Raw genomic sequence first — 24,722 nt, 5'->3', positions numbered from 1 at the left:
GTCTCTGTGCCCCTTCCTTCTCCCCTGCCCGTGTCCTTAACCGCCCCGCACACAACGCCTCGGTGAAGTGCGACCGGATGCGCTCGCAGAAGCTGAGGCGGCGCCCGGACACGTGCCACGCGTTTCACCCCGAGGTACGGCAGGTGGGAGAGCACAGGGCTGGGCTTTCCTTGACCCCGGGCACCTCGGCTGTGCACACACATCCCCTGTTCCTGCACACATCGTGCCTGTTGTGTGCCTGTCCAGAAATGCAGCCTGGTGGATCCCCAAGGGGCTTCCTCGCAGGAGGACATCATGCTAGTGACACCTGGGCAGGGCTTGAGCTCCTGTAGTGGGGGGCTTTTGGGACCATCCCTCAGCATGCCTTCCTCCTGGCTGTGCTCCATGGCTTCTGCAGCCCCTGCTCTCTCTCCCGAAAGCAAGGGAAGCACTCGCACCATGCCACCCTGGCAGCACGCACGCTGATACCTTGTCTGCTCTTGTCCCCCAGGAAAACGCCCAGGACTGCGGCGGTGCTGCTGAGCTCTCTGCCTCTCTGACGCTGCTCCTCCTGCCCCTGGCACTGCTCCTGCGGTGACACTGCCCACGGCAGGGACACGGCGAGGGACGGGGCTGCGGCAGGACAGGAGGCAGGGGCACCTTTGGGGACGCCCTGTGTGACTCCCTGCGGCTCCAGGGACAGCAGGGGTGGCCGGCACGGCTCAGACACGTATCTGATCCAGAAACATCTCCAGGCATGGGCTTGCCTCGAGGACGGGGCTGTGTGTGACCTGCCAAAGGAGCAGGAGGTTCCCCCTGCCTGCTGGATGCACGGCAGGAGCAGCTCGGGTGTGGGACTGTTCCCTCAGAGCAGCGCTGCCCTGCTCGGGGAGGCTGCCCGTGGTTATCTGGGGTGAGCAGCCCCTGCCCTGAGCCTGGTGTTCCCAGCCAGGAGGCACGGGCCATTTGTCACAGAGCTTTACGAACAAGGGGTGGGGAGCACCCATTTTTCTTCTCTTTTTGTATGAACTGCTCCGTACCACCTCATTAAAAAAAAAAAAAAAAAAAAAAAAAAAAAAAAAAAAAAAGTGTATTTGCTATAGATATTGAAGTTTCATCACGTCATGTTTGGTGCTAAACGCAGCCCTACATCCCAGGAACTCCTCTCCCTGCCGGAGAAGAGGAGTGACTGTGGTACTGGGAGTGAATCAGGCTCCAGAGGGGGGTTTGATCTCCATCCTGCAGCTCCAGTGACCTTATCAGAGTCAGACGCAGCCGAGGAAGATGACGACAGTGCAGGAGGAGAAGGGGCTCTGTCAAGCCCAAGTTGTTCAGAGCTCAGGCTCAGCTCCCCGCTGGCAGGAGCAGCTCCCCAGGGCTCGGTGCTGCTGCCCTTGGCAAGGGTGACCTCGCTGTCAGAAGGGATAACGGCCCTGGCTCCACGCAGCTTAACAAATTTGTGTCAGCACACATTGCCCTGCCGTGGCTGATTTCAGGTGCATTAATCCACAGCAAACGTGGTCCCGTGAACAGAGCTGTGCTGAGAGTCAATGCGTGAATCACACCCAGCTCTTCAGACAATCAGTGCACTGGAGGGAACAGGGCAGAGGTGAGGACCCAATTATTTCCTAAACTAACAACTAAGGGTGGAGGTTTGCCTGTGTGCCCTACCTCAAACCTGAGGCAGTGCTGGGAGATGGGAGAAACAGAATCACAGAATCACAGAATTTCTAGGTTGGAAGAGACCTCAAGATCATCGAGTCCAACCTCTGACCTAACACTAACAGTCCCCACTAAACCATATCCCTAAGCTCTACATCTAAACGTCTTTTCAAGACTTCCAGGGATGGTGACTCCACCACTTCCCTGGGCAGCCTGTTCCAATGTCTAACAACCCTTTCGGTAAAGAAGTTCTTCCTAAGATCCAACCTAAAACTCCCCTGGCGCAACTTAAGCCCATTCCCCCTCGTCCTGTCACCAGGCACGTGGAAGAACAGGCCAACCCCCACCTCGCTACAGCCTCCTTTGAGGTACCTGTAGAGAGCAATAAGGTCACCCCTGAGCCTCTTCTCCAGGCTGAACAAGCCCAGCTCCCTCAGCTGCTCCTCGTAGGACTTGTTCTCCAGGCCCCTCACCAGCTTCGTCGCCCTTCTCTGCACCCGCTCAAGCACCTCCATGTCCTTCTTGTAGCGAGGGGCCCAAAACTGAACACAGTACTCGAGGTGCGGCCTCACCAGAGCTGAGTACAGGGGGACGATCACCTCCCTAGCCCTGCTGGTCACACCGTTCCTGATACAAGCCAGGATGCCGTTGGCCTTCTTGGCCACCTGAGCACACTGCTGGCTCATATTCAAACGTCCCATCGAGTGCCCCCAGCCACCGCTGGATGCATCAGACGCTGTGAGCATCTGCTCGCGCTCCCCACCTCGAGTCACTCTACCAAGCTCGTGACGGAGCGAAGGAGGTGACTGGCCCTTCAGGTACGACCAGACACAGGTGACTTCATGCCACAGAAAAGCTTTTACATCAGCTGCTTGCAGCTGGAAGAGGGCACAATATGTGCCAGGAGGGCAGGCGAAGGACCCACCTGACAGCCCCGCTGGGTTTTACACACACCTCCTAGGCCAGAGCCCCAGGATAATTTCCAGGATGCTTTTTCCAGGGGAGCCCAGCTCCGACCAGCTGCAAGACGAAGCTCAAACCACGCGCCCAGGTCCAGCACGGCTGGAGCCAAACACAAAAGGCACCTCTAATAATTTGCCTCTGTCAGGGAAACACATCGCTGCTCCGGGAACACAGCCAGGCATACATGATTTTTCTCATCTCGTTTACAGCTGGAGCAGTTCGGTTTTCACACCAGCTGTGAGGAGCCTCTGTGCCCGGTTGTTCTGTGCCAGCGCTGAAGCTGCTAAAAAATGAGATCAGCTCGAGTCTCCGGGGCAAACGCCTCCGGGCTCGGAAGCAGCAACAGCTCTGGTGTTCAAACACCAGCGCTACAGGAGGGGAGAAGGGCAAAGGCAGAGATCTGAGCTCCTTCTGGAAACACCAGAATGAGGGCTGAGCGGGCAAAGGCCACACACCAGGTAACTGCTCACCCACACAGCCCCCGTCCCCAAAGTCTCCCCTCCTGGGGTGAGCAGGATGGCCCACACCCAGGAACCGGCCCCACGAGGCTGCCCAGGTGCTGCCGCTGCTGCAGTACTTGGGGATGATCACACGTGGTGCTGCCCTGAGATCCAGGCTGGTAGTCCTCCAGCTGTAGCAATTCGGATCTAGGGATCTCCTCCAAGGAGCTGATTTTTTTTTTTTTTTTAAGGAACTTTATCCAAAGCACATCAGCTGGCGCTCAGCACTTCTGGAAATCAGCCTTGAGAATTGGGACTTGAGCACTGAAGACAAATATAGAAGCACTGACCAGCGGGAGAGGTTGGCTCGAACAGATTGCTTGATGGCACACAGCAGGCAGGGGAATAAAAAAAAAAAAAAAAAAAAAAAAAAAAAAAAAAAAAAAAAAAACTTGGTTTTGGAGGGAAGCCTCCAACAGCTTCAACCGAAACAAACTCAGGGCCTTCGTCCTGATCACACATTTAACTTACTTCCAGCTCCTTTTAAAAAGTTAGACAGTGGCCTTAGATGTTCACCCCAATTGCAGTGCTTCAGTCCATGCTCAGGACAAGTCCACCCTTCGCAATGAATGAAGCAAATGATCCCAGGGAGAGGGCAACACACGGCCACAACTACACGCAGAAGAGGTAGGGCATACAATTTAGGACTGCCTGTGCAACTTGTAAGCATCATTCCAGTTTTTGAAAACAAAATAAACCCAATTCATCTTCAAACGTGGTAGCTTTTTTTAATGCAACTCATGTAATCTGGTGCAGAAGCTCTCCACGCTCCTTGAACTTGCTTTGCATTTATAAAAAAATACCCACACTGAGACGTCAAGCTGACACGGGTTAGTTACTGGCGCTGGCTCTCTCACAAGGCTCTGCAAAACACCCATCTTGTGTCAAGTGACTGATAAACAGCCCAGCTGTGGATGCCCGGACTCAGTGTGAGCCAACCCAAGAGGAGGATCAGGCGGATCTCGTTGAGGCAGCTCGCAGATAGCTGCTGACAGCTGAGGGAGATGCAGGAGCACCAGGAGGAGCACCATGCCCTGCTCCAGGCACAGAGCTGTTGGTCAGCCTCGCTCCCTCCCCAGCCAAACACGGCTCCTTCCCACACCTGCGTGCCAGATGATCGGTCCCTTACGTGGGTACAGCCTGGGAGACGTTTCCTCTGCACCACTAATTCCAGCCCAGCCTTCCAGGAGAGCTCTTCCCAAGCTCAGCTGACCCAAAAGCCCACCCCAGCTGAAGTCACCAGCGCCTGCCCTCCTCCCTCCCCGCTCTTGTTCTTCCATCCCTCCCCCTTTTCCTCCTTACAAGCTCACATGAGAAACGGTGCCCCAGGCTATTTCCCTGGGGAAGTTCAGAAGAGCTGTGTGCCAGGGGATATCTGACAGCGACGAGCAGCTTGATGAGATGGTGGCACCAGGCCCACCCAGTAACACCTCCCTCCCCCGTGCCACTGCCGGCACTGTACTAGAGCTGGTGACTCCAGAGAGCACGAAGTGAGAGCCTAAACTAGACAAAAATCTTGCTTCTCTGCCAATTAGCACTGCAACTAAAAGGCAGCGTGGCCCACAGACATCTTTGTCAGACAGCGAGCATCAGCTCAATGCTATGCGAACAAGCCTTTAGGCACCAGTTTGGTTTCTGGACTTTTACCTGTGAACAGCGGGAGGGAAGGAAGCCAGCACAACTCCTTCAAGCTTCACACACAGCGAAGAAAAACCCCAGCTAGGCAGTGCTCCATTTGGTTCTTTTATTAGCGAAGTTAAGAATACAGCAAGTAATAAGATCCCATCTTACATGGAACCATCACCGGAGTCCCCAACCATCAAAACCCCAGAATGTGCTTCATTGCTTTCAACAGTAAGCAATTTTTAAAAAGAAATATACTGAACAAGGCCACTATTTAATGGGGAAGGAAAGAAGCTGTAGGTCCTAACTATTCTATGGCAATAACCTGCACACAGAGCAAGCAAGCCTCTGACTGCTGAGAGTAAGGCATTCAGGTGCCAACCTGGGAAGAGTTCTCAGCAAGAGCTACAGAAAAGTGCACAGCTAGGTTGCTTTTATTGGAACACACAAACTTCTTGAAGGGAGAGACTGACTGGGTTCAGAATAGCAGGTGGAGTACTGTGTTTCTGTAGTAGTTCTGTGCTGTGTAGGACCAGGTTACAATCACCCTTCAGGGAGTGAACGTGGGATGATCCGGGATGGAGACGGCCGCTTCTGCTGGTACTGTTACAGAGGTATCCCAAAGCCGTACGGACAGCTCTGATTCGGATATGCTTCCATACCCTGCTTCCCTCAGGCACCAGACTGCTTCCTGCCAGGCAGCTCCACACCTTTGCCAGGGACACCAGTGCTGCTAGCCCTTACATCCAGCTAATACTGCTCTTTACTTCATCTTTGTACCACACCGACCTGTGATAAGCTGCTTCTGGCCCTACTGGCATCCAGCTGCTGCAGCAGCTCTTCCTGCAGCCGACCTTGCTCTCAGAGGCTTTACAAAGACTCCAGTCGAGGGGTGAAGCCTTAATATCCACCAGTCAACTTCACGAAGGCATTCTGCTTCTACTTGACTCCATTAGGCAGAGTAACTCCCCAAAACACTCAGTAACACCCAGCATACTAAAAGATCTTTGCAATCTACATTTTTTCCCCTTGAAAGACAAAAAAAAAAAATCAAATTTGCATTTTATTTAAAAAAAAAAAACAACACCCTTTTACCTCCCTTCTTTGTGAACTACAGCATTTTATGAGCTGTTTAACTCATCACAAGAGGTAATTGCTCCGAATTTCCAACTAAACGCTCCAAGCAATACCTGTGCCATAACAAACAAAACGTTCAAGTTTCATCTTACAACTCCAAAGATTCTCCTTCAGCCTGGCTTCTGACTAGGCTCCAAAGATCAAGCTACATCAATTAAGCAAGAGAAGGGCATACACCTCCCCTTATATAGGAGGTGTGTCTGCTCCACAGCAATCCAACTGAACTCTTCGTTTCGGGTTTAAGAAATACCAGCAGTCCCATTGCTAAGGCGCAGATGGGAAGCAGACCTAAGGAAAAAAATGGAACTGCATTGGGCCGATTGTGGATTTTTCCTCCTAAGAAGAAAAACCTGCAAAAACTTCCTTGGCATATGGAGCCTGACACATGAGAAGGTAATGTGCTTGAGGTCTGCAGTAACTGTTAACTCCAAGCCTTGGAGCGCACAGCTTCCTCTTTCCAGTCAATCTTAACCCCATCTCTGTTTCCCCTCACATGCTCAACTATCTTTTGACAAGTGCATTACCATCGGTTGTTCAGACAAAACAGGGCAGGACTCACTCAGACGGCAGCCATCTACTCAGCAGGGGCCTTTGGGAATAGGCAGGCACTGATGGAGTCGGACCTTTCGCCGTTCCACGTGCAGTTATCCCATCACGCTGCAATTCGGATGATGAGAACCAAAACAGCTTACTGTAAGATCCAGAACTATATTGGCCGAGCAAGCTTGGAAGGCAGTTGTCCCACACAGTTAAGCAGAGCACAGATGGATCTTTCAAGTTACTCGAGTAAAACTGGCTAACGCTGTGACCCAAACGACAACACGACTGATCCAGCCTTCACAACCCTTGTGTACGTGTACTGAGCCTACTCCAAGTGCTGGCCAGGACCCCACGCTGCCCAGGGGCATGCCCAGGGCACGCTGGCCACCAGGCAAAAACGCAGGGCCAACATGCTTCACTCCTGGGAATTTTACCTGGTCCTCCTGCAATCATTCATTTTGTGCAAAATTGAAACAGTGTGTGGTACTTGCATGTTGCATTCTTTACAAAAACCCTTTTCCCCCCACCCATTGTTTAAAACATTTATATAAATTTATTTAAACAGAAAGTTAGAAATCTTATTTACAATTTGCTTTTCTCCCAAAAGAGCATCTAAAATCAACTCCCAAACCCTCCAAGAGGATATAAATTTAACCTCGATTTTTTTTTTTTTTAAAAAAAAAAAAAAGGAAACTGCTAAGCTATCCCTCCCCACTTCTACAAATAAATATGGCATTGAACAGAAGCCGATTTGGAAAGGGTCCTCTGTAGCTCAATCTGTAGATCCCAAGAATAAATTAGGGTTTCAGAATTTCCTGGTCTTCAAATTGATTCATTCCATTGCTTGAGGTATAGAATTTATCTTGATTAGTCAGAATCCCCATGAAGCTCCGTGCTCCATCAGCTGAAACTTGGATTCTTCTTAGGTATTCATTTCACTAGCCTGTATGCTTCAACCGCGCGTGCGGTGCTGTTTTGGTTACGACCTCGGGCTGAAGCCTGGTGTTACTGCATCCCCTCCTCTTCTGTGCAGCCTCCTCCCACCATGAAACGGAACTCCTGGAGGTTCGACACCCCATGGAAATGCACAAAGGCGCCAGCCACTACAAAGACGTGGAACAGCTGATGGGAGTGGAACTGCGGAAGACAAAAACACTTGTGATCAGCCAGGGGACTTTGAGTAACTGGGGGCTACCCCGTCTCCAAAAAAGCCATACATTCAGCTGAAGTACACAGTAACACGTAGCAGTACCTCAAACCACAAGCTGCAGAAGTAAGGTGTGTTTAGTTAAGCCCAGCCCTCTCCTACCATTAGAGGAAGGATCAAGTTCTCCACACGCACATCCCCACGCCCTTTTCCTTCAGTCATCTGAATCAGCTGATCAATCAGCACATACACTACATAAAGGCTACAGCATATCTTTATTAAGGGACAGGAATAACTTCAAAGCTTTGGGCAAAAGTCTTAAAAATAACACGTTAATTAGTTCCTCAACAACACTGGCTCATTGTTGATAACAAGGGCTACCTCATACAGCTAACACATACAAACTCTGCTCTGGTCACAGGTGTAAGTTCTACCATCTAGATTTTTAGAACATTATTTTACTTCTCTGCCACAAAGAAACAGAGCAGAAAAAAAATGGTATTATGTGAAAACATAGGAACAACCAGATGTTCTCAATGAATGCCCAGGATGCTATTGATTATAATAGAGCAGAATGAAAACCATGAAGGGGCTATTTGACAAAGCACAGCCTTGTTCTAGGGAAGCTATACCAATATGGGTAATGCTCCAAAAATTTCCATAAATGTGTATTTGTAGGCTCCATGGGAAGCTTGGAAAAGAGCTGGTGGTACACCAGTGCTCCTGGATCACATCTTACTATTGTAAGAAGGTTTAGTTTGGCCATTTATATTATACATCACTGATGTTTACACCTAGCAAACTGGGGCCACGCAGAAGTTACTAACAACCCAGGCCTTACTCTCACTTCTGATCATCTTTAAGGGCCTTAAACTATTTTAATGGAAGCACAGTTGCCTGACATCTCTCCCCATAGGTCTGCCTCCCTCCAATCTCTATTCATGCTCCATTTAATTTTTTTCTTTGCATCTTTCCCACAGATCTCTACGACAGTCTTCATGACTCTAGCCCTCCTCCCAACTTTTCCTCCCTACCCACACCACCTTTCTTTCTTCTGGGCCAGAGATCCCTCCAAAGTTTTATCGGTTCTATCCAGTGTTTCCCCTGGCCTCACAAAATGAGAAGCCAGACATGGTGAAGATATGAAAGAAACAAAAAGGCTCGTGAAGTGTCTCACCCATCTATTAAAGCTATCTAGCACATGTGCTGGGCTGAACTTGTATGGCATCAGTTAACTCAGAGCTGTGATAACTCCACACGAGAGGCACTAGGTAGGCTGGGCTCAGAGAGCCCGCAGTTGTTTGGCCCTTTAAGATCTGTATGCCTGGTGCAGTGGTTTAGTACTTGCAATAATTAAAAAAACACCATTGATATAACATCCTCCAGCCTCAAGGGGAACCAGCTTTCACATTGGTCTCCTCATCCAGTCATTCCGTAGACTCACCCAGATGTCACACTTGCCAGGGAAGAATCTCTCCGGGATGCGGGCAGCATAGAGTGCAGCACCAGTGATGTACAGGCATGCCATGAGTGCCAGCCAGCCTATCTGCCCCATAGTGGCTGCTTTCAGGAGCCCCTCAGAGATGACAAAGTGCAGGGTGGGAATAACCCCACTAAGACCCAGACCTAGAAATACTCCTGGGAGGTAAAGAAAATGTGGGAGAGTCAGCTTTGAACACACTGGCAGTGAAGGGAGACAAAAAAAAAAAAAAAAAAAAAAAAAAGCAGTGGAAGGAAAACTCAGTATTGGCCAAAGCAGAAGAAAGGTGACAACTCTTGAAGCTGGAGGTCCCTGAGGTAGCTTTAACAGAGGGAAGTTAAAGAATGCACAGATTTCCTTCATATACCAGAAGCTACTTAATTAAGTGTTCCAGCAGATATTAACATTTTTCATTTAATGATCGTGTCTGCCAGCTTTCACATATATTACACCAGTTACACAGCTGGGACTGTAGAGGGCACTGAGACTACATGAATTATGTCACACTTTAGCAAATCAAGAGCAGGACAACAAGGAGAAACAAAGACATTATTTATCATATTCTGTGCAAACGATCCCAGTAAACAGAAAAACATCACATGAGCCTCGCCTGCCATATAGGAGAATGTTGTTTACTCAGATTTCATCAGCAAGTACAGAAATCTTGGTGAAAAAAGGTTGGGAAGGGAAATAGGGAGGAAAATAATCATGACCCATCACCCACTGATTATTTGAAGTATAAAAGGCTGAACTCGCTGAAGGTACACCAATAGCTTGTCCAAGAAAACTGGATTTACTGACACTCAGATTAAGCAACAAGAAATATTTCTATTCAAACCAGCTGTACTCATATTCTGTAACTGCCCATGGCAGCTTTCGCTTACTCTCTACCCCAGAACATGAAAACAAATTTGTTTTCATTCCTTCTATCCCGTGACAAGAAAAACTAGGCTTTTGGTCCTAAATAATTATTTTATCTAGGCAAATTAGTAAATCATTCAATGATTTCTATTAATCTGAATAGTATCAGAGCTTGGTGTTACAGAAACAAAACAAATAGCAGAAGGAATATACACATACACACACTAAGCAGTCAATCATTTTTTGAGAGCAAAGTTGCTAGAAATGCTTCATACTCCCTTCCTCACTGCGTGTTACTGTCCATTTCAGGAATGCACTTCCAGGACTCACACCAGCCCTTATCTGTGCATCCAGCTGGCTATAAGCAACACTGAGAAAACCCATCAAGTTCCCAATCAGAGAATATTATCTGTCTCTAAAATCACACTCTAAGTCCTGAGAAGACTGTGTGTTTTTTTTTGCAGTGACAAGTAGAAAGCAAGGAAAGAAGGCAGACTAGAAGCAAAACAATTAACTTCAGGTCTTACCTGCCCTTACACCCCGGTATTGAGGGGTCGCAAACATGTCCCATTGTGAGACAATTATGGCTGCGATGCCCAGGACACAAATCACAATCAAGTAGATGAAGCAAGGCTGCGGGTTGCAGTAGAAGGAGTAATACAGCCATGGTACAAAGCTGCCCATTATGAGAAGTGCAATGCCAGAGTAGTCCAGCCTAGAAGGAAACAAAAATCAGCTTGACAGGAAACGTAAGCCTTTCGAAGTTCCTGTACTAACACTCTTTCTAGCAGACCAACAGACTGCTACTCACCACGAAAGCAAGTTTTTCTCACTACTGCAAACTAACTTCCTGACTGCAGCTCCTCCACCAGTGCCCTCCTACAGCAATGTATCATCTCGAGAGCACATAAGGTCAGTTTTGAACAGTCATCAGAAATACATGCAGCAGGTTTTAGATCAAGGCCTTTTGAAGGAAACTCAAAATTTAAGCTTTGGGTGAGGAAAAAAAGCAGCACAAAATGCTCTGAACACAAAGAAGGGCACAGTACTTTGTGAGAGCACAGCCAACACAAACTCTTTAGAATCTGACAAGTGAGGGTTTGTTAGGCATCAGCTTAAGTGACCACTGGGGAATAATGTCACAATTTCTCAAACAAGCTGTTTTTCTAGGGACCAATGAAGAAAGGAATTCCTACAGCCACTGCTTACTACCACATCCCAATAAAATGCTCATATACGAGAAGATTGGGTTAATTCTGTAGTATGGGATTTTAATTGCCAGGTTACTTTAGAGGTGGTCCTGCAGATTACATAATCCCATGTTGAGTAATCTTAAGAAATAAGAGATCCTTAGCAGCTATCCAACAGAAGAATGTGGAGTAAAACCAAAAGACCAAGGTACCTTGATACTTATCAGAGCTGTCTTACAGAAGAAAGTTTAAGATTCAGAGGTACCCAGAATAATTGAAGGGACAAGCAGTGACAGTTGCATTAAAAACTCCAAGTCCTACAACTAAGCTCTGGGTGTATTACTTACAGCAGCAAGATGCATGCGCACACCTGCTGAACAGTAGAAAAGGAAACAGTTTTAAGACTAAAGAGACAGCATAAAATAACCCATGCTGAAACAAAGAACGATTAGAAGAAACTGCAGTGAATCTCTGCTCAATTCTGTTCCAAAATTTTCAGAGCAGTCATGCAGTGAACCACTCCTACACTAGGGAGCCAGGCATAAATTCCAGCCCTGTTTTCCCAACTGTTTCCTATTTGGCTCGCTCTGTCCTCTAGGCACTTACTTGGAGAAGAGCCGGGAAACACCTTCTGAGTGGCAATAAACTGTGTGGAAGAGCCATGAGAAGGAGAGGCAGAGTATGGCTCCCAAGAAGAACAATCCAACAACCACTTTCTCCTGCACAGGTGCTACAAAGGACATGTTTGGCCGGAACATGTAGAATATTCCCAGACACAGGAAGAACACACATCCTGAAAAAACATACGGCAGAAAGGCGTCAACTTCGTGCATATTGAGAGCTTTTCTTTCAAAAATCATGACTTTAACGTACAGGAGTGCAAAGCAGGGGAACTACATGACAACCAGTAGCATACATGTAGAATAAGGTTCCTCCATACTTCAGTTATGTATTCCAACCACATCTGTCTCAAACTGAAACCATATAGACTTGCATGGACTCTGTATTTTCACTCGTTTTGCAAGATGCCTGACAACTGGCTGTGCATTCTCAAACAACAAAAAAAGTCTGCTGCAGAATGAGAATGCTACAGTTTGAAGAAATCCTTTCCCTTCAAAGCTCCTTGCAAGCTGAAAACCACTCATACAAGCTGCAACTTAAGTGTGTTCTTGTGGCAAGAAGGATCTCAGTTAACACTTACACACTTGGAAATAAGGAGCATCTACTGGTAATCTTTTAGTGATCAGGAAATTCCTTAAATATGGCATTCAATACAAATGAATGCATTAACAAACCCTATCCAGCCTTGGTGGAAGAAAGTAAGGAGAGAGACACCGAGCTAATTTAACAGGTTCCTAATGGAATGATAATGCTGACCACCCCACACCCCCTTCTATCTTGCTCTCAAAGCAAGAAGGCAAATTGACAGTACCTAGAAGATGTGTCCAGATGTTACCAGTCTCTGTATGTATTCTGAAGATACTCTTGAAACAAGCCCGGAAGGAAGGCATGGGTGGTCTGTGTCCATGCAACAGGTAGTCGTTGTCCTTCAGCCAGTCAGGTAGAACATCGTGGGGAATGACTCTCCATCGGCCCTCCCATACCTAGAGGATAGAAGGTTTTGATTAAATACAGGAAACTGAGTTCAAATAAGGCAAAAGTCAGAAAACCCGTATTAGTAGAAGTGTTAGAGTTAATGTAGGAGTGCAATAAACTGAAAAGGGTCTGATGGGATGTCTCTGGGGAAGAGGCTTTACTCTTGAAATGTAACCGTTCAGTCACACTTCCCTATTCAAAACAGTATCACGAAGTTGAGCTGCACCACCAGAAAGAGAAGCACTGCAGTACTTCAGAAAAGAAATCTATTGGGCTTTTTTTTTTTTTTTTTTTTTACTGCTAATGAAGGGAAAGCATTTAATTTATTTCCATGTTCTGTTATGAAGCAGATTTTCACATATCAACCTCTCCATTTAATTGAAGAAGCCTACACATAGCTCTCTCCAAAAAATAAATATAAGTGAAAACCTGTCCTGTGAACCACGAGACAACCTGACTATGTATCTGCTGGCATTTGGGGGCAGTCTCGTAAAAAGGCTACCCATCAACGCTAATATAGGGCAGAACACATGAAGTGGCAAGAGCCCAGCAAGAAGTGTCCAAACCCCTGTCCAAGCTGGAAAAAAGTTCTCCCACACTCCCAGAATAAACAGTGACAGGTCAGTTAGGGCAACAGATCCATGACTCAATTCCATCAGATTTCTTCTTTAAAGGAAGAGATAATGTAAATGCACACATCTATTCTTGTAGCTGGTTCCAAATGAACAAAGTGTGCATGGCTGTTAGCGCTGCTTCGGTGGCTTAAGATACATGTAGTCTTCAGTTTGGCTTCAGAAGCAGCACCACCAAGCAGAGGGGTATCGGGGAAGTGCTTTATGTACCGGGGTTGTTTCTGCAGTGTTCGTTGGATTTGGCGTCTGGCTAGTAATACAGGAACGAGCCTGAAGAATCCTGCAACACTAAGTTTGAAAAAACTACATTCTTATTTCAGTTTCAACATCAAGAGCCTAGAGTTTTTAAGTCCATTCTCTTCACTCCTTCACAAAAGCAAGACTAAAATACTTAAAATAACCATCCCAGTTACCGACTAGGTGCTTAAATACATTCAGCTAGAAAAAATAACTGGTTTACTTCATAAAACAAGGATTTCAATTGAGGTAGGAACAACAGGAGAAAATTATTTTTACACAATCCACCCTACAAAGCATCTAAAAAGGAAAAGAGATGCATAGCAGACAAAAAACACACCACAAGTAACTTGGGTCCCTCTGTAAAAATATTAAAGTAGTTCATAAAACCAGTAGGAATAAGTATATAAAGGGATAGCACCTCCTTTACCAAGAAAGGAGGTCCAGGGACTGACATAGAACACACCCCGTGGCTTTAAAAAGTAACAAAACTTGAGCCAAGGTCAGTAATTACAAAATCTACAATGGATTGGCATATATAGTTTTAATACATCCTCATTTTCTATTCGAGTCAGGGACAAAGCTTATTCTACAATGGATGCAAATGGTGCCAGGAAAGCAAAATATTTGCAAGTCTAAAGAAGCCTGGAAAAAAATGACCTTGTAAATGAAAGTGCCTTGAACCAGAAACACTGGAAGCAGAAGGCTTTTATTCTGCTTTGCACTCACAGGTGTTTCTCAAGAGAGGCTCCTCAGTTGCACGATCAGCTTTAGAGTCTCTTTTATAATCCCTATTGTTCCATGCTTTCCAATTTATTCATTTATGACAGACTGAGATCACGGGAAGTTGCAATGTTACTAGTTATAACGAGAGATGTCCATTCAGGGATGGTGTGTACCTGCTCTCTCTCACATTAGCAGCACTGTTGTTGCACACATAGTCTGTTGTTCACTGGAAGTTCCTGAACAAGGAAGTTACCTTGGCAGTTTCCACAGGCCCTTACCTTACACACGAATTCTTCCATTCTCTCCATAGCATGATGGGCTTGTAGAAGAGGTGACATACCCATAAATCCTTCTTCTTCTTGAGGTGACTCATCATTGTGGTTATTATCCTCAGAACTCTGGAGAGAAAAAAAAAGAAAATGTTTTTAGGAAAATGAACAGAGAAAGGTGTTGTTTTCCATACAAAACTATGATTGCTAAAGGTGTTGGCAAATAAAGAAGTTTTGTTTCCTTGTCCTCCGCTGAGGAAGGAATTCAAAATAACCAGCCAAAAAAACAAGATTGCATTTTCATATATCTGAGAATAACTCGCATGCCGGATCCATTTTATACTGCTTTCTTCCAAACCTGGTGAAAGTATATGTTCCTCTAAGTTATGCTTCATTAAAGCCTAGATATGGAGCCTGAGGCTTGCCGTCTAACCCACCCCTAGGGAAGGCTTACTACCCATTTTATGTTTCAATGCCGCTACATCTGCCTTAATACCACTATAACATATCTGGCATTTTAAGATAATAAAAGCAAGGCAAGGCAAGGCATCCATTTACCTTGCTATAAATGCTTTTACTTCAATTTTTAGTTTGAATCTGAAGATCTATTCTGTTTAACTGAAACTTCTGCTCAGCTCGTAATCCAGCAATGGACATTCACTCGTTTGTCTGAAATTCAAGCTATTCTAGAAACTACTAAGCTACTTCTGCCAGTTAGGCAAAGGCAAGTTATCAAGTAAACACAGTTTACTGCATTTACTGCAAACAGACATCCAAGTTTTAAGCAAAATTAAAGAGAAATACTCAACATCCATTATCACAGAACAGTTGAGGTTGAAAGAAGGGACTTCTGGAGATCATACCAAGAGAATTGTGAAAACAAAGCCACCAAGTCAGGTGATCCACATTACTAATAACTATACAGGAAAGAGTTACTTGGTATAGTAATTTTCTACCCTATGTTGCCTTGCCACAACATCAGATGCACTATAGTTTTCCTTTTTTTGGGTGGGGACGGAATAGTCCTACGCTCTTGTTTGCTCATCAATGCTCACAGCCCATCAAAGATTCCATTCAAGGCTCCAGCTTCCAAGGTAAGCAAGGAAAGCCAGAAAAGAGAGAATGAGCCTTTTGTACACTTCAGGCTTGACGTAGAAAGCCGCCACATCTTATGATCAAGCCAAAAAAGCCCCACAACCCTTATGGAGACTGGCTTCCCCTATACCACAAGGTAAACACTCTTTTTACCTCCTGTTCCCTTATCAAGATTAACATTTCGTTATCAATAATGCAGTCTAAAGTGACTGGAAATCAAGCATATAACCTCACATAACCAATTCATTAATTAGTACCAGTAATATTTAGGTCAGCACCCTGAGTTTTGAGTGAAGAGAAGATCTTGCTGTGCATTTGTCACACGTGACACTTCTCCTTAGAGTAAGGCATTCTTAACTATTCTATCTATCTATTTCCATCAACAAGCAAACTGAATAAGCCTCTTTTAAAAAATTTTAGTAAATAAAAAGACTTCTTTAAACCTACAGAAAGCTATCAAGAGTCTTCAATTTTATTTCTCCCCCACCCCCAGAGGGAGGAATAACATGCTATTACTTGCTCATATCCCCACCAGCACAGGGTCACGAGCAATGCAGCAGCTTCATCTTTCAAAGAGATCCCCCAACCACATCATTCTTGACGCAGTTTCGCTTACCCAGAACACGGATCTCTACTATATAATACATAGCATACGTCCTTTGTGTGACTCCCCATTTGTCCACATTAGACCACCTCAATTGACTGAGTGAATCTTTGCATATAAAACCACATTACTTTTACTATCTACTTACCTTCATTTATCATTCCAGCCAATCCCACCTCTGAGCAAGTCTGGACAATTTTATATCATATGATTCTTATCTTACACCAAAAGATTGATATAAATATTGATCAGCTTTAGGCAAATCCTAGAGCAGTATAAAGCAGCAGTAGATACACTCCCACTGCCTAGCTTATCCCATTAATTCTAGTGAGAAAACCATCAGGCAATACGGATGCAATTACATTTAATATCCTTCTAAAATAGGCACAAGTCCTGTTGGGCTAGATAGCATATTATTAAAAAACAAATTTGGCTTCATTCTGACTCTAAGATGTATTTCCCACACCACCAGTTTTACCGGCCTTCTCTGCTGATGGATCTCTTCTGTTAGGGTTCTCAGTTTCAATACCATAAATAATTTACTAAAGGTCTGGATTAGATGTTCATTATGATAACCTGTGTAATCTTACAAATCAAAGAAATCTTCAGGTTCCAAGAAAATCCCTTATAGAAAAGCCAGGCTGGTATCCACATCCCAATGCACTTGCTACAAGAAGCACTGCTATGGCTTCAGCTGCCCTAAAAGTCTCTGCCCCGGCACCATACAATGACCAGCTGGAACGGAGCGATCAAGTTGGTAATCCGGGTGGACTACAGGAAAAAAGGTCCATTCCCTTACTGAATCAAAGCCTGTATTCATTGCAGTCTGTCCAGTGACTAAAAGCCAAAAAAATGTTCATTTCCCCCTCTCCACATACTCACATTTCTAGAATGATGGGAAGGTTTAATTTGAACAGACTGTAAAGCTCGAAGAGCACAGCTATTTATGCACTAGTCCAAAATCTTTGCATTTTGGCAATGTGCCTACAAACAAATCATTAGTGAGCTTTTTAGTGATAAAAAGAATTCATATCATATATATACAGTCCAGATTACTGCCAGAAAATGGAATTGATTTTACTATCTCCTTCCTGCCATTAAGCTGCAAAATTAGCATTCAAGGAAAAAGCTAAAGCTCAGCTTCTTAGTCCTTTTCTTGGTAAGGAAGAAAAATGAGGTCTGTTCTGGAACATCTGTCCTCTCTCAACTCCTTCCCCCATGTGCCATTAGAAAGAACAGCAAACTGCACTTTTTGGAAGCTGGAAACATAGCTGGAGTGCAACACCAACGCCAGTTTTCATCTGGAAGGCTGAAGGAGTCTATTGACCTTTGATTCTTCAGACAACAACTGAAGAAAACGATACCACTTCTCTGTTCAGAGGGCTTATCATTGCAAGGTTTCCAACGGGACGAGCTCCTTTGTATCTTACGATTTCCATGTTTTCTCTCCTTTGGCTGACCGTATCAGAAATGCAAAAATACTTCTGGAATATAACATAAGCAAGCATATGCTTTAGGACCTGTTTTCAACTATTTCTAAATTCTGGCCACCAAATCAGTAATTTAAAACTGGAGAAAACAATGGGTAAATAATCCCACTTGCCTGACACCTTACATTAAACTGGAACCCAGAACAACACTTTTTTAATGCAGTAGGGTAGAACCTGAAGCAAGTACTTGTGGAATCCTTTTTGCCTTCGTACCTTCCACGTTGTTGCTTAGGAGGATTTCTAGTTGGGTAACATTTCAGATGCTTTTTTGCATTTTCTAACTTAATCAGAAGTTGAGAATGCTCTTAAAAGAAGCAAGTCTTTAGAGCATTTGGAAATATTTGATTTTGAAACAAAACCCCTCAATCTCTTGGAATGAGTAATTGTCAGCTGTCATTCTTCTGCCACACATGCATAGCAATGCCTAGAATCAGTCTTCCACACAAACCAGAAATCATGGCTTCTGTATACTTGAGAGGGCCCAGACACTTACTTCTATGGAAATACTAAGCAATCCTTCTAATTTTAAACTGACCACCTTTGCAAATTCATAGTGATCAACCTACCAGCATAGTACAGATACCTAATGATACGTCAATTACGTACCAGAAGCATAAATGCAGCCCGAGCTGAATAAATTGAGCCAGAAAATACACTAAAACTGAAGGATGAGTGACAATGGTTGGAAGAAAAAGGTTTTACTGATTTACTGATCCATATGCACTTTATTTTGGGAAGCTCTCCAGATTCTTTGTGTGATAGCAGTGATGGACAAGAAGGCAAAAGAAAGAGGTGGAAATTAGATTTGATTATACTGTTTTGTCCAGAAGCCGAGGCAGCACACTTCCAGGGACAGATCATCTTCTAAACAAGAATTTCAAACTACTTTGCTAGGGATGGAAAAGGCTTAATGCCAAAAACAAGACTTAGAGCAGCGAAGCAAGCAAGAGCAAGAAACCTCACTAAGAGCTCAGCTGCACAGCGCCTATCCTGAGGTAAGTTTATTTTAATATTGAAATCTTATTCTTCTGTAGCACTAGCACAAAGTTGTTTGTTTGTGTTGTAACAGAAGTTTACATTAAGGACAAGAATCTGTTGCCTGAACACCTTCCAAAAGGCAGTTCACATAGCCAAAGATCTTGTTACGGACAGAGAAACACAGTAAAACCTGCTCTGGTAAAATCAATACACTTCTTGTCTACTACAACAGCTTACCCTTCTCACACAGATTAACATTTTCTGTACTATCCCCTTCCTAACTGTTAGCAGATACTCTGTTTATTAATACACTCGCTACAGGAAAGCCTGTCAGGAGTCAAGCTGCAGTGGCAAAAGATTTCAGAAACCCTTTACCTACTTTTGAGAAAGTTGTGCTCTCCAGACTTCAAGTGGTAAAAGTACAGCTTACCGAGGCCTGTAGTTTCTTAACGTCAGTTTAAAGATTTACTGAAAGTTTGAGAATTTACACATCTCCTACCTTGCACAAGTGACAAGCAAGCTCTTTTGTTCACCACTTTAGACTGCAATTTTGCTAGAAAAATCTCCATCTGTTGATTAGAGCATGCAAACTGAAGCAGGTCAGACAAAGCAACCAAGAAAGCCTATTCTATCAAAAGTGATGATCCCCCTCACCTCCATCTTCCATTGCACTGCTTCTGGCACTCCTCTGACCCTTGGGTTGATTTGCTGACCCAATATTAATCTGGCAGAAATAGCTCGCGTTTCTGCTAAGTGAGCTTCTCCTTAAATAATTAAGATGGTCCAGATAACCAAGAGATTTAAGGAGTTCGAGCTAGTGCTGCAGCAACATTTTAAATTGATCCACTACAGAATGCTTTCTGTAGATCATATTCATGGCCACATTTCAGTTCAATGCTTACTAGTTGGATGCCAGATGATTTCCACTCCCTCCTGTACTGTTAACCAGTTAGAAAGAAACATAAGAACCTAGGCAAGCATGGATTACAGAAAGTTATGCTAATACCCACGTCCACAGGCTGTTATATTCCCAAAACTTCCAGCAGCTTTTACGACTGCACCTTGAGAACTTTGGTAGCTTTGTGTTTGTTTTTGTTGTTGTTTGTTTGTTTATTAAGCTGCAATACTAATAATTGCAATACAAGTCGCCAAGACCCTGGAAAGGGCAGAACTGTGCTGTGACAGGTTCCTCTTCAAAGTCACCCCTCGGTTACTTGAGGGCTGCACACATACCTCAATGTGCAGGCATTAAGGTCTGGAGCTAATGAAACCCCATGTCTCAAAGCTCAATTGTTTGTGATGCCAATTCATTATCAAGATGTCACTGGAGCCCTAAAACCACTATCACTGGAGTTTCCAAGGCACGATGCTGTCTGAATCTGTTTTAAAGTTCTTCTTGCTTCGTTCAGCAGCTGACAGATGCTCCCCTGCTCTCTTCCTGATCTGCGTCCAGCCAGAATCCTGCCTCAGTATGAACACACCATTGTCTCATGAGCAAGACAATTAAAAAAAATAAAGCAAACGTCTTGAGTAACACTCAGTCATGGGACATTATACAACACAGTACTTGTATACAATTCTCTTCTTAAAATAAAGTTAGAAAACATACATTGCCTCATTTACAATACCACTGTTATCTCCTATATTAAACTGAAGTCACAAAGTCTAGACATGAACTTGGAGATCTTGCTCTTGTTTATCTTGATCTCATCGGATGAATGATTAATAGTGTTTAACATGACATTCAAGTCATTTAATGTTTCTTGGGGCAATGTGCCAGGTTCAGTAACTTGAGAGCATTGAGCATAATGGCCAAGATATGTTGAAGGCTATAATAAAAAAGGCTTTTTTTTTTTCCCCCCAGTTATCCAGATTGCTTTCTTCAGCAACTCCTGTGTGCCCGTCCCATCAGCTGACCTTTTACCAACTGGCCTTTTGAAAGGGGAAAGCAGTGATAGGCGGTGCCACGCAATTTCTCCTGAAAAAGCTGCTGCACATTTTCCCAGAGTTTTGTCAGCTTACGTTCTTTGGATTATAAGTAATTAACTGGAAAAGCGCAGCACTTTTCCCTGACTCCCCTTACCTTTTGTACCTATCAGGTTATTTTAGAACAGCTTTGTCTCTTAGAGTTTACATTCTCTCTTCATCTGGCAGGGTTGTAAACATCCACACACCAAAGTGTCCAAAAGGCTAACCACCATCACCCTCTAAGCTGTTTTTGCTGTCACAATACCAAAAAAAAAAGTCATTCATTAGCTCTGTGCCAAAGACCCTTGCAGACTACTGGTCAAAACATTAAGTTGGAGGTTCCTGTAGCTTGGTATTTTTCCTTTGTGGGTCACCTTCCTATAAAAGCTACACTCCATTTAATATAGCACTTGGAAACAGTTTTATACAGCTGGTCACGGGTGGCTGCTTGCTGGCACCTATTAGAAACAAGCACCAAGGTTTAACACTTGTTTAGCAAACAGGACAAAGTCACACTGGCTTCAGCAAGCACACCCTTATTCGAACTAGCTCCCTCATTAAATATCCTCAGATGAATAGGATTTGTTGAATGTGTAAACTCTAGCAACTACTGATTTTATAGCAATGCTCAGTACTTGACATGGACCAAAGACCTCAGTGCCCACATGTCCTCATCAGTACGCTTCACAGAAAAGCCCGCAAAAAATTGGATCTACTGCAGAGGATTCTTGTGTGCCATTTTCTGCTCCTTTATCATGTTAATCCTGACAGGAGAAAAAAAAAAGAAAACAAGTGTGCTGGGTTTATGGGGGGAAAAAACACAGGAAAAAGTGTCTGAAAGTGTATTGCTGAACTGAGCAGAAAAGTAAAGTCAAGCAATTTAAAACAGTTGTCAGGTTTTAAGATGCAGGTTTTAAGCCACCAGTACAATACTGTTTTCTCTTCTATCGCTCTGAAGGGCTGCCACTTCCCCCATTACTGCCCAAATCAGGCAGATACGATCTCCCCGAGAACAAAGGGAAAAACTGTGGAATCTAACCTTTGTCCAGGAAAGCAGCTGTACCAGTGAATTATAAATAAAACCACTCCCTCCCTCTCCTAGTTTCAACACAGGACACAGCAAGCAATGGTTCCAATCCCAGCTGACAGGCAGCAAACTCAGCAGAGCACCAGTACTCCCCCTCTCAAAGAGCTAAGGCTCCCCAGACTAGGAGGAGACAGCTGAACCCAGCTAGCATAACCTACCGCAGCCTTCTCGACAACTCAGGAGAGGTTTTTGGGAGACAGGGCAGGCACACGGTCACGGCTGTATCCCATGTTACCAGCCTTCTGGGCAGAAACCTGTCTACTCATGGCTGACCAAGTCAACATTTCTATTTTTTTCCCCTGCATTCAAGTTCTAAAAGCCCGTTAATAAACCAGGCCCATTAGTAACTCCCAGTGAAGGATACATCAGCATCCAACCAATTCAAGCCTGGGGTGCATGGAAACCATCTCCATAGATGCACCACGTCTTCGTACTGTTCCAACAGGAATACCCAGAGATACTCCGCTCTGCACATGCAGAAGTGTTTTGCTGTACAAAAAAGGGCATATTGGTAGGGACAGATACTAGATTCAAGTACTTGCTCCAGTGACTAGCGGTCTGAGCAAAATATGCATTACTTCCAGTGCTCAGAACAGCAACTGAAGGAGAATTCAGATGTTAAGATCTTTTGACCTGAAATAAAATGCCAATTCACGTGCTTTCAAATAGCAGCATTCCTTCCCAAGAGCTGCGAAAATGGACATACACGAGAAGTCAAAGAAATCTGCAGAACGAGCAATTTTGAGTATGATCTGCTTTGAAAGAAACACATTTTGGTAGGACCTCGAGTTCTGTTATGCCAGGCTCCTCCCAAACACACTCAAAATACGATCTCTAACAACAAAACCTGCAACACAATGCAAGAAGAAAGCAAGGGCAGAAGCAGCAGCCAAGTTTTTAATTGTAACTCCAAGTAACAACAGTAAATGCTAGACGGAAAAAGTAAAGTGGTTTCAAACTGAGTAAACTTGCAAGCAGGTCTATAAAGGAAAAAAAACACCTTGAGACAGTCAAAATTTATGAATGTAAGTTCCAGAAAGACTATTCTTAAGACTAGCTTTGGCCTTCAAGACTATCTGAATCATTTTCACTCAGCTAGCATCCATCATAAAGACAAGTTAACAATGCCATGAATATGCATGCATGGCTTTGTCACTAACAAAACTATTTTTGTAGATAATACTCAGAGCCTTTTCTGTTAAAGAAGTGTAAGTTCTGCAATTCCAGTTAAAACCTCAAATTATTTGCTCACCTTCCAATTATTCTAAACCTTTTCTTTTATACCTGGTATATTTTTCTGTTTTCCTCCTTCACATCTCTTCGGTCTTCACACCCTGGAAAAGCTCTTGTAGCCACACGCTGGTACCATGAATTTGTCAGGGGTCAAGTAAGTCCCACTTGAAGTCAAAACCCATGCTCCCTGAGAAGCAATCCAGACGAGTATTTGCCCAAGTTTCTTCTGCCCCTTTAGATGACTTGAGAGCTGTGTGTACCTCCTCCCAAACCCTTACTGTTTGTTATCAAACACTCCAGGGCGTTGTGTCCCAACTTCAAGGGCACGTTTCTGTGCTGCACAGCACAGCCGCACAACACAGCCCAAGTGCCTGAAAGGGAGCAACGTTCAGGAACGTGAAAGCCTGACGGATGGAATAAAGGCAGAGAAAATGGTTCTTCTGTTCACCTCCTGTCACTGACAGATTATAGTAGAAAAGGAGAAAGTCAAGCACAGGTTTCTAGGGCTGCATAAAGAGCCCATTCATCAGGTTATAAAAGTCACCCATATTTGATTACATCAGCGTAACAAAGCCACAGTAAGAGGGATTTCTTTGGGAACTATCACTGCTGGAATTATGCAGGCAGTTGAGACGCACTAGGAAAGGAGAAAAGATGCCATCAGGAAGGCTAAGCAATCCAGCATGTGACAGGAGGGAAGCACCTGCTGAAAAACACTTTAGTTGCGCACATACATGATATATGCAACAAGTTTGCGTTGCTGAAAGGAAGAGAAGACTTACTGCAGCTTGCCTGATCCTCTTCTTACCACCAAATCCTTCACATCCAGATACACAGTCACTATTTCTCAAATGTACAGAGCATACACCACTCACCTGCACCACACTAATTGCATGTTTAAACAAGTTAGTGAGAAGTTTACCCCACCTTTAAGTATCTGTTTCAAAGAATAGATAATCCATGAACGTATAAGCACTCTAGGAGGGAACAGAACCATGGATGGAGGAGACTAAGAGGTTCTTGTGTAAAGAATATTAATTTTATATGATCCATATCTTCTTGTAAGCATCACTATAAAACTGGCAGATTAACAGCACTGGTAAATGGATGCAGCTGTTTTACTATTATTTTGGGTAGGCATGCTCAGTACTGTGATAAATCTCTGCTACATGCTCTCAGTGAATGCCACAATTTACAGGAAGAATCTTTAGTACTATTTTAGTTCACAGCCATGCAGCCACCCAGGTACATCTGCTGGTACACCAAGGCCTCAACAGCTTTTAGCTTTTAGGACTCCATCAGAATTCTCAAGACCACTTATATTTTTTTTCCATAAAGATGCTTCATTCTGAAGAGGACCAATATTTTGGACCATCAAAATTACAGAGAGACAGATACTGCAAGCCGTGGAGGAGGTAGAGAAGTAATTCTGCACAAAATACACGACATGCATCCATAAACCTCCTTTTCTAAGGAAAGACTACTAAAATAATTCATTAAAAGCAATTACCACCTCTTATGAGCTCAGATAGCTTCCTCCTACGAGCAGAGTACAAAGTGAATTTGCAAGTAGGCAGAAGAAATGGAATCCTGTAGGAGAGTTTGTGGCAGATTTAATATAAATAACAGAGCTGCAGTGAAATAAATAGGCTAATAGGATCAACAGTTAGCACGCAAGCAACAGAAAAAGGAAACAATTTTATCACAGGACAAAAATACAAGTAT

General features: G+C 44.2%; 2 protein-coding genes across 3 annotated transcripts in view; one reads left to right on the top strand and one right to left on the bottom strand.

Moving 5' to 3' along the window:
* The window catches only part of CACNA2D4 (calcium voltage-gated channel auxiliary subunit alpha2delta 4), a 112,329-nt gene extending 111,752 nt beyond the window's left edge, over positions 1 to 577 (top strand). Inside the window, exons 37-38 of the mRNA XM_032184094.1 lie at positions 52 to 134; positions 491 to 577. Of these exons, the coding sequence (XP_032039985.1) occupies positions 52 to 134; positions 491 to 577 (170 nt within the window). The remainder of the gene's footprint in view (positions 1 to 51; positions 135 to 490) is intronic.
* Positions 578 to 4,834: 4,257 nt separating this feature from the next.
* The window catches only part of ADIPOR2 (adiponectin receptor 2), a 44,290-nt gene continuing 24,402 nt past the window's right edge, over positions 4,835 to 24,722 (bottom strand). For both annotated transcript variants that reach the window (XM_032187038.1, XM_032187048.1), the window contains exons 3-8: positions 14,552 to 14,671; positions 12,515 to 12,686; positions 11,689 to 11,875; positions 10,420 to 10,607; positions 8,996 to 9,189; positions 4,835 to 7,541 (exon numbers count right to left, since the gene is read on the bottom strand). In XM_032187038.1, coding sequence (XP_032042929.1) covers positions 7,410 to 7,541; positions 8,996 to 9,189; positions 10,420 to 10,607; positions 11,689 to 11,875; positions 12,515 to 12,686; positions 14,552 to 14,671 — 993 coding nt within the window. In that variant the 3' untranslated portion in view covers positions 4,835 to 7,409. The remainder of the gene's footprint in view (positions 7,542 to 8,995; positions 9,190 to 10,419; positions 10,608 to 11,688; positions 11,876 to 12,514; positions 12,687 to 14,551; positions 14,672 to 24,722) is intronic.

Source organism: Aythya fuligula, chromosome 1 (assembly GCF_009819795.1).
Source record: "Aythya fuligula isolate bAytFul2 chromosome 1, bAytFul2.pri, whole genome shotgun sequence".
NCBI classification, from domain to species: Eukaryota; Metazoa; Chordata; class Aves; order Anseriformes; family Anatidae; genus Aythya; species Aythya fuligula.
Note: the sequence above shows the minus strand (reverse complement) of the source record. Positions and strands in the feature narration are given on the sequence as shown.